At 37.9% G+C, this 10,299-nt stretch overlaps 1 protein-coding gene across 1 annotated transcript; it reads right to left on the reverse strand.

The window, feature by feature from the left end:
• Window positions 1–6,338: 6,338 nt before the first annotated feature.
• MGP (matrix Gla protein) lies at window positions 6,339–10,299 on the reverse strand. Its single transcript, NM_001195379.1, has 4 exons — window positions 10,161–10,299; window positions 8,648–8,680; window positions 7,414–7,489; window positions 6,339–6,726 (listed from the first exon to the last, which is right to left on the reverse strand). Exons 1-4 carry the CDS (start codon window positions 10,219–10,221, stop codon window positions 6,585–6,587), a joined length of 312 nt encoding a protein of 103 aa, NP_001182308.1. The 5' UTR covers window positions 10,222–10,299; the 3' UTR covers window positions 6,339–6,584.

Genomic DNA, 10,299 nt, shown 5'->3' on the forward strand with positions numbered 1-10,299 from the left:
TTCTAGACCCATCTTTCTGGATCCTGTGGCTGTTCTATAGAAATGTATTAACCAGGATAGTGAAAAAATTATCTCCTCTTTTTCAGCTCTATAATTTCTTCTTTGGTATACTCTCATGTTTGAAGTCTAATTCACTCCTAGGAGTAAGTACCAACATTTATGATTTTCTTGGAATACTTTTATAATACAAAATTATTATCTTTTAGGCCTTTCCAAGACTCCTCATAAGGAGGAAAATTCTCTCTCAGAATGCTTAAAAACATCAATGTACACAAATTATTTTCCTACTTTATTTATTATAGGTTTGTGGTCACAAGGAGTAGTCATCATCCTTAGATGAAATGGGTAGGGACAAATTTCATGTATTGCTCTACCCAAAGTAAAGGAGTCAGAGGGTTTCTAGGCAAACAACATAAAAGCCTCCTGTATTAACCAAATGAGCAAAGAGCACATTTCTTGAACAGTATTTTTCAAAGCTTAACCTCATGTTTGAACAACCCCAGATGACTTACGTTTCTGGCTTTCTTAATTGTTGGTTAGCTTTCAATGCCTGAATTCAGAAAAATTAGAGATGGAAAAATCCCCCAACAGGTCACCCAGCTCATTTCTTTAAAGGAATTAATAGATGAATCTCATAATGTAGTCCCTGGTTTTAACATTCTGGAGGATGGACCAGGGGTTTCATTTTAAATTCAGAAATATTGGGGCCAATTTCAGTCCTAGGATGAATTCAGAGACCACCAAGAGAGGTTCCTATGTCCTACTTCTGCTTTCCCATTACTCAGAATGTGTACAGTCACAAACTGAGCAGTTAAGTCATGATAGATCCTGGCTTTTCAACATGGAGCTGGCAAGGGAAGGGGAGATAAGAAAGATGCAATCACAAGACTGAAAAATGTCAATGTCAGGGGAAGAGGGCTAGGTGTTTATATCCCTGCATTGACCAGTTTTTGGATATGGGCTGCTTCTGGAGAGAGATGCAAACTGGAGCAAGATGACTTTCTTCAGCTAAGAGCAGTTTTAGGAAAGAGACTCAGGCAGCTGAGAAAATGAGTGCTTCAGTCCTGAAGGGATCTGGGCAATGCACCACATCATTCATTACACCCACCCATCATGCTTGAACTTGTTTCATGCAAACTGTTCTAGGAACAGCTTCTTCAAGATTCTGATTGGTCTAATAGAGAGGTTCTAGTCCTACTTTCCTGGATACTGTGGTTGTTTTATGCAAATATATTTCCCAGTTTTAGTGTGCTGACTATCTCATCTTTCCCAGCTGCATAATTGATCCTTTGGTATATTCTCCTGTTTGAGGTCTAATTCATTTGTAGGGTCAAGCCAGAACACGTATGAAGGTTAGTGGGATTAACTATAGCCTGTGTTGGTACAGATAGTTGCAAGGCCGCTGCTAATACTCATTGTTTCCCTCTTAAAAACTACCCATTGTAGATTTCGCTCACTCATAGCATATCTGGTGGTCTTGATGTCTAACTGGTAAGGGAGTTAGAGCTCCCTTCTTGAGAGTTGGAGCTCCCGCACTATGCTCTTCTAGATCATGGCTGATACATCTGTCCATTTAGTATCATGATTGGGCACAGGCATATCAAGAGATGTTTCAGTGATATCAGATTCACTTTCCCTCCTTAGATTGTGTAACAGAAGCCCTACCTTCTCCTGATGAAATGACCTTCTCCCGACATCAATTACCCCTGTTAGGAAGCCCTACCTTGTCCTGAAGTCCATTACCCCTGTTAGGAAGATGACTCCTTCATTTGCCGCCTTGCATGAAGAGCCTGAAGTTACTGTGAAGCTTTAGAACGTAAATGAGACTCTTCCTATGTTTCACGGTGAAAATATTTCCTCTTCCTAAACCACAATTTCCAGGCCTATAGGTTAGAATTATAGGAATTTAAAATATAAATTCCTCATGTGGTTTACAAATGATGACAAGTAAGGTCACTCCTGCTTCCACACATTATTGTTGGACACATATAGTCTACCTATTAGGGACACAGCCCTGTGCAATGCTTGGTAGTTTAGGGTATGTAACACATCCTGGATTACGGTGTCTCATTCTTGCCAGTGAAGCAGAGTAGATTAATCTGTTTTGTTGTGGACTGACATCCATGGCCAGGGATACTTACTGGTGGAAGGGACATGGCAGAAGGTATATCTAGGAATAATCAGATGGGTAGCAATGTCTGGGTTCCAGAGGAGGGCCACCTAGGATAAAATAGAACCCTAGTTCATAAACAGAGGCAAATAGAGGCAAAGCAGAGGCAATAGAGGCAAGCTTCAGGGTTCCAAATCAACATGAATTTAGGATAGAATTCACTCTCATTAGAGTTCTGTATTATGACAAGGAAGCATTAAAATTGAAGAACTGATGGGAAGGCTACTAATGATGGATAATTAGGACATCAAGAACTTAAGGTACACATAGCAACAGATTACCTACAGATTCCCTCCATTGAAAGGGTAAGGGTACATGGTGCTTGCATATATGATTACTACTATTACTACTACTATTACTACTACTACTACTACTACTACTACTTCCACTAGTACTACTATGTAAGAATGTAAGTTTAGCTCCTTTCTAGTATGAATTACTTTAGCTACAAAAATTTCAAACCCAGGTGAGTACAAAAATGAAGATAATTAATTTTCTAGTCTTTTTTGAAACTGCATGCTGCTCAACATAGGTAGCCATGGCCTTGTGGAGGACAGGAAGAGTGAAGTGAGTACAAACTAGCCAGTGCTCTTTACAGTATTTGGCTATGAATCCTGCAGACTGCTCTTGATAGACAATTATAGATACTTGAGGTATAAGTGTGAGTCTCCAAAGAGTCATTGTCTTGCCATTTTTAATATCCAGACCATAGTAATAATAGTACAATACAATAGAAATAGCTAACAACTATTGAGCACTTACTGCATGCCAGGCAGTGTTTTGTGCACTTTACATATATTAACTTGTTTAATGTTCACAGCAACTCTAAGATAGGTACTAGAATAATCTTATTTTACAGATAAGGGAATTGAGGCCCAGTGAGATTACTTTACTTGCCCAAGATTGACACATTCTCAGTGGTGGAGCTGGCATTGAAAACTGGGAGACCTAGCTACAAAGTACTTATTCTTAGACACTCTTCTACGATGCAAATTGCTTTTATGGGTGGTGGCAGAGTAATCTGCTTATGTTTAAACACTTTGGTTCTCAGGCTAAATTAATCTACGGAAAAACCTTACCAAGATGAGAAAAGGGGAAGAGAGTAAGACCTGTAACATGCTATTTTGTGTGTCTTAATTCTGAAAGACAAGGATATATCAAAAAAAGAAATTATAGAGCTGAGATGGTAGATAGATAAAATTTTGACTAAGGTAGAAACTACATTAAAAACATCTTCATCAGATTGGAAAGTGTAACTATACAATGGGAGGCTGGTAAAAATATATGGGCTATTTGTACACAACTCTTTAAGAAACTGGCTTAAAGAATTAGATTTTATGAGGTCACTATAAGTAAATTGCTCAAGAAAATAGAATTACCTGCCCTTGGGACAGTCACTTAAGTCACTTAGATTTTAAGCTCTCAAATTCTTCAACTGAAAAATTAGGGGATTTAAATAGATTATTGCTGAACCTCTTGCCAACTCAAAAACTATAAAACTAGTGTTACATAATGAATAAAACAAGCTGGAGCAAGAAGATTCTGGAGCTAGAAGATGCTGGCTGACTATTCACTATTTACCACCTGAATGACTGTCACAGATTTGGTTCCCTAGGAAGCCGACTCTAAGATTTAGAGATTTGTGTGCGGGTGGTTTATTGGGGAACAATACATGAGAGGGGTGAGGAAAGTAGGGCTAGCCAGAGTGAGCATTTGAACTGTGATGTAACTGCAGTATATGTCTGAGCCAATTTTACTGGTGAACTCTGAGGCTGGGATCACCATTTAAATAGTCCTGCCTGTTTTAATGGACTTTTGGCTAAGATGGAGTCTACGGAACTAAGGCTCCATCTGAGAAAGAGGGGGGATTTACCTTCTCTTCAGAAACAACTAAAGACACAGGCAATACATATGAAAAAATGGCTTTCAAGACCCTGGACATGAGGCGATTAAAGATGACTATTGCTATGAGATGGAAAACAGAGTAAGTCCTATGACTTCTCCAGCCTATTGCTTTAAGGGAGTTTCTAGGCCATGGCTTAGGGAGAGGGAACCAAGGTGGAGTCCAGTGGACATTTTGAATTGAGATGGAGTTGAGAATTCTAGAAAAACATAGTGACTATATTTCACATGGCAAAATACTGCAAAGGAGAGAGTGAGAGGGATCCCTGGATATCAGTGGAGGGCACTCTCGTGTACACATAGAGGGCTGATTGGCATTTGTGTGTGGGGAGATTACCATTTAAGAGGAATAGAGGAAACAGTGGCTGCTGTTAACTCAGGGCTACGATTATTGTCATGGGACATTGGGCGCAGTACTCAGAAAGGTCTTGCCTCAGTGTAGGGAAATAATTAGCCTTAGATTAAATACTGATTAATTTTATCCACGATTTAACTGAATTTAACTGAAGCCTTAGATTAAATACTGATTAATTTTATCCATGATTTAACATGATTTAACTGAATCCCAAAGCAAAGCTCAGGAGCACATACAGAAATAGAAGAATATCCAGTACACAAAAAGGTAAAATTTACAATGTCTGGCATCAAATAGAATTAAGCAAGAATGCAGAAAAGTAGAAAATTGTGATTCATAAGTAGAATAATCAACCAATCAAACCAACCCATAACTGACATTATGTTAAAATAGCTATTGTAATAATTTAAATGTATCAAAGACATTTAAAAAGATAAGCAGAGGTATGGAAGATATGAAAACATCCAGATCAAACTTCTGCTGATTAAAACCACAATGTCTGGGATGAAAAATACACTAGATGAAATTAATGGTAGATTAGATATTGCCAAAGAAAAGGTTAATGAACCTGATGACACGTTAATAGAAAGTGTCAAAAATAAAACACATAGAGAAAAGCATTTTGTAAAAATTGAAATAACATCAGAGAGTTGGATTACTTTAAGTGGTCAAATGTGCATGTCATTGGACCCTCTAAAGGAGAGGAGTGAGGGATGGAAGTATTTGAAAAAATAATGGCTGAAAATTTTTCTGATTTTATGCAATCCAAGAAGGTCAATAAGCCTCAAGAACAAGAAAAATAATAAAAATCAAGATAGGTGTGAATCAATTTGGTCGAAAGCACTAATAAAGAGAAAAATGTTAGAAGCCGCCAGAGATAAAAGATGCAGTATATACAGTGGAACAAAGATAAGAATTACAACGAATTTTATATCAAAAAACTGTGCAAGCTAGAATTTGGTGGAATATCTTAAAATAATTAAAAGAAACATGGCAACTTGGGATTCAATATACAGTGAAAATATCTTCCAAGAATAAAAACAAGCATACAAAACGTAAAGAATCCTGCAGACCTGAACTATAAGAAATGTTAAAGGAAGTTCTCAGGCAGAAAGGAAATGACACCAGATGGAAAGAAGAGTGAAGAAAACAGGAAATGAAAACTACATGGGTAAATATATGAGATCTTTTCTTTCTTTTTTTTTCTATTTTTCTGTAGAGACAGAGTCTCACTCTGTTTCCCAGGCTGGAGTGCATTGGTATGGTCATGGCTACTGAGATTACAGGTGTGGGCCACTGTGCCTGGCCTGGGATATTTTCTTATTATCTAAACTTTAAAAGAAATTATTAAAATTATTTAAAGCATGAATAATAAACATGTAGCGTGGAACCTATAGCAAATGTAGAAGTAAAAATATAACATATGTAGAAGTAAAAAATAATTGAATTGTTTAGACTATTTATATATAATGTGATTTATGATATAGTTAGGTCTATATTATTGACAGTTTTTGCCAATTGTTTTTTATTTGTCCCTTTTGTTTTCTCTTTTCCTTTCCCTCCTTTTTTCTCTTCTTCTAGATTATCTTGATTCAGAAACGTTTTTGACTTTGATGCATAAGAGATGAAAAAACAAATGAAGTGAGCCCTGTATTTGCCACAATTTGAAATTGTGAAATAGGAAACGGGAAAGTCCTGGAAAAAACATACCAGATTCCATTCACGGATTCCAAAGTAGAGAGGGTTTAGAGAATTTATGGCTGGGTGAGTGCTTTCCAAACTTCCGTCTTTTCATGTAGTTATTTTTCTAATCAATACTAGATATGAGATGAAAAGAATCTCCTATTTTGGGTAAGGTGGGCCATGATTTAAATATCTCAGTATTTTCCCAAAAGAAACCAGATTTACAAGTGAAAGTATCACAACAGAAGTTTATTATGGAACAATCACATATGTTGACTCTCCTTTGACCCTCACTGCAGTGCACTTTCATTACTTATCAATGTGGGGGTGGGAAAAAGGGGTGCAGCCAGACAAGAGAATATACAGGAAACAAGCATTGTATATGAGTCTATGTATTTCAGTAATGCTGCTACAAGGGGATACAAAATCAGGTGCCAGACTCCAGAAAAAGCGAGATTTTTTCTTCCCCCAATCTCATTTGGCCCCTCGGCGCTCCCTGAAGTAGCGATTATAGGCAGCGTTGTATCCATAAACCATGGCATAGCGTTCGCAAAGTCTGTAGTCATCACAGGCTTCCCTGTTGAGCTCGTGGACAGGCTTAGAGCGTTCTCGGATCCTAGAAAGTGGAAAAAGAGGCCAAAATTGAGAAACATAAAGTGGAAAAATAAGAAAATGGAAAAGTAGAAGAAAATATTGGAGAGACTTTCTCTCCATGCCCACCTATATTAAGAGATATTTAAGGAACAGGGAGAGGCCGGGTGTGGTGGCTCAGGCCTGTAATCCCAGCATTTTGGGAGGCTGAGGCGGGTGGATTGCTTGAGGTCAGAAGTTCAAGATCAGCCCTGCCAACATGACGAAACCCCGTCTTTACTAAAAATACAAAAATAGCTGGACATGGTAGCACGTGCCTGTAATCCCAGCTACCTGGGAGGCTGAGGCACGAGATAGTGCCACTACAATCCAGCCTGGTCAACAGAGTGAGACTCTGTCTCAGAAAAACCAACCAACCAACCAACCAAAAAAACCAGGGAGGGAAGGCAGAACAGCGGATTTTTTTTTTTTTAAATGACAATAGAAGTTTTCTTTCTGTCCTCCTTTCTCTCCTCCTTCCCTCTCCTTTCCAGCTCTTTCCCCAAATAGTTTTCTAATAATTCAGTTGTTTTCTGTATATTGTTTTTAAGTTTTTGATTTTAAAGTACAATTAGGAATAATGTATATAATGAAAAACCTGTTTCCCACTCCAATTCAGATCTGTGATCTACACTGGGAAAAATGAGCGCTCCTCATGAAGTTTGTCACTGACCTTTCTTGGACTTTAGCTCTCCATCTCTGCTGAGGGGATATGAAGGTATTTGCATTTCTCCTGTTAATGAAGGGATCTTAGAACAGAAAATAAATAAATGCAGTTTTAGTGACACATAGCTGAAAATATTTCCATGAATATTCTTTGACCCAAATATATTTGTAAGTGCCTTAATTTCTGCAACTCATATAAACAGAGATTGACAAAAATGAAAGGAGGATATAAAGTAGATTTCATTAACTTCCTGATCAAATGAAATCAGTAATCAATCTATGTGTCTTAGAGACTTGTCATATGGACTTTGTTGGTTTTGCCTTTGGACGATCACTTTCCTTTTCTTAATTTCTGTATTTCTACTTGGTAGGTTTTAAATTCCTTTTGAGGAGAAATTCTCTGTCCTGAGGATTTATGAAGCATAACTCTAGATTGCCGGTACATGAACAGTTTAAACACTATAAAAATAATAAATAAATTAAAAACAAGAGTGATGTGCCATTTCCTCCTATGCTCAGTCTTTTATAAATCCAGCTATTCAATAGCATTCAGCTGGCTGGGTATGGTGGCTCACGCCTGTAATCCCAGCACTTTGGGAGGCTGTGGTGAGTGGATCACTTGAAGTCAGGAGTTCGAGACCAGCCTGGAAAACATGGTGAAACCCTGTCTCTACTAAAAATACAAAAATTAGCCAGGCATGTTGTCATGCACCAGCTACTCGGGAGGCTGAGGCATGATAATTGCCTGAACCTGGGAGGTGGAGCTTGCAGTGAGCCGAGATCACACCACTGCACTCCAGCCTGGGCGACAGAGTGCATCTCAAAAACAAAAACAAAAAAAGCAAAAAAGCCAAAAACCCAAAAAAACAAAACAGCACTCAGCTTAACGTGGCGCCTGTGGTCTCCCGGCTGACTTGGCGTCCAACTCTGTGCTTTACCATTTGTCATTACTCCTCGTTTTCCATCTGTGCAGTTGACATGGTGCCAATTTAAAATTTCCAAATGAGATTTTATGGCTTCTGAATATGTTGCCTGTAGCTTAAATCCCATATTGCACTACTTCAAGCTTAAAAAATTGCTCCTTTGGCAATTTTTATAGTCATTAGATTTAAAACTTTAGTTTTTCAAAAGAGGCCCCCTTTTCCCTCCCTGTTATATATCTTACCATCTTGTTTATTTAAAAATAGGGAGAGGTTCTTTAATGCAAGAGATTTAAATAAAGAATTTAAATATACACTTACAAAGTTCATAAGATTCCATGCTTTCATGCGATTCTGGAATTAAAAAAAAATTCGTTATATCACTGCTTAGCAATGATTCCTTATGTCATTATTTATCAGTTTAGACACTGTAATAGTTTAAATATAGGGATGGAAGGAGAGGAAAGAGTGTAAAAATGTGAAGAATATATTTGGCAGTGTGGTTATTACAAATTTCAGGAATTTGGGATTTGTGAGGTTTTTCTCTAGCTCTGGCCTTGCTGTGGATATCTCTGTATTTTAGTTTCTCTGATGTTGAAGGAGGGAGTGGCCATTTTCAACTAAAATTTCCCAAGGGCTATGACGTCTTCAGACAAGCAAAATAAGACACTTTAAGTGCTGTACAGAAGTCTCCAGAGAACCTTCTTCTCTGGATTATTCAGAGGCTGTTTGAGAACAGGGTCAAAGAGGATTAAGAAGGATCCAGAAGACAGCCAGGTTTCTCCAGGCAAGAGAACTACAGGGCAGCTGCTCTGCTGGGCTTACCAGGACAGGTTTCTAAGAGGGTTCCGAAAGCCTCTTAAGAACCTGTGTAAAATTGGCAGCCACAGAAACCACTGGCTCCAGCTGACAGCTCACCCTGGGCATGATGCCAGTTCAGAGAGAGAACTGAAACAATATCAAAGTAGAAGTTTTCTTCTTTCTGCCAGTCTCCTGAGCATGGCAGGTACATTTTGGAATAAGAGGCTTCTATTAATATTTGCCAGCAAGTGAATTTTTTTCAAAAGTTAAAAAGAAGGTGAAGAAATCAAATCCTCTGATATAGAAAATTTGTGAGTATAAGAGTGAGAAGCATAATCTTTGTTTGTTAATGTGATTTAAATTTAAAAACTGAAAATATTCACATAATTGAAGCAAAAGACTGAAATAAGTAAATAACTTTGCTTCAGATTTCCTTTTATAAGCTTTGAACAAATGCAGGTATATTTAACAACATATAGGAAACAGGCAAAATTTGTTTTCTGACAACAGAAGTTATGAAAATGATTATTTTCTAAAATTGTTTTGATGTAAAACTTTATTTTAAAATTCATTAACCGAACAAACATCATAAGTTCATGATATTGTCCAGTCCCTAGAAAGGGCTATACTTAATACTTCACATGAAAATTGATTTTCTCAAAGGCAAGTGGTTTAAACAATGCCCTTAACCCGTTGATACCAAAGTCTAAATAAATATCCTTAAAAACGAGGATGCAGGGGGCTGGGAATTTGATATCTTCTTTCTGAAAGATCTGAGTTTCTAGATATATAGAGACTTACCACTGAACGGGTTTGCCTGTTAAGTTGCAGAAGACTCTGGATATTTAGGATATAAAAAAGACTTAATAGAACAGATCAGTTTCCGTGGAGACTGGGAAATGTGAAAGTAATGGTACTTTAAGATTATAACAGAGAAAGGGGGAAGAAGAGGAGGAGGGAGAGGAAAAATAGAAGTAAGCCAAAGTCAGAGGCAGAAAAGTAAATACAGAGAAACGGTAGAAACGTTTCTCACCATAACACGAAGTTACCACCACTAAGGCGGCCAGGATGGCGAGAAGGACCAGGCTCTTCATGGTCTCGTCCTGCAGGTCAGTCTCGGGGTCTTGTGTAGCAGCAGTAGGGAGAGAGGCTCCTACAGGATGTTAGTGGAA

This window comes from Macaca mulatta, chromosome 11 (genome assembly GCF_049350105.2).
Source record: "Macaca mulatta isolate MMU2019108-1 chromosome 11, T2T-MMU8v2.0, whole genome shotgun sequence".
Lineage (NCBI taxonomy): Eukaryota > Metazoa > Chordata > Mammalia > Primates > Cercopithecidae > Macaca > Macaca mulatta.

What these genes read in the sequence shown, in the direction of transcription:
- MGP (NM_001195379.1), bottom strand. Translation starts at nt 10,221, where the DNA reads ATGAAGAGCCTGGTCCTTCTCGCCATCCTGGCCGCCTTAGTGGTGGTA. An exon ending in CATGGAATCTTATGAACTTT is followed by an intron (nt 7,490 to 8,647) that starts GTAAGTGTATAT and finishes TTCTGTTCTAAG; the next exon opens with ATCCCTTCATTAACAGGAGA. An exon ending in AGAGCTAAAGTCCAAGAAAG is followed by an intron (nt 6,727 to 7,413) that starts GTCAGTGACAAA and finishes TCCACTTTCTAG; the next exon opens with GATCCGAGAACGCTCTAAGC.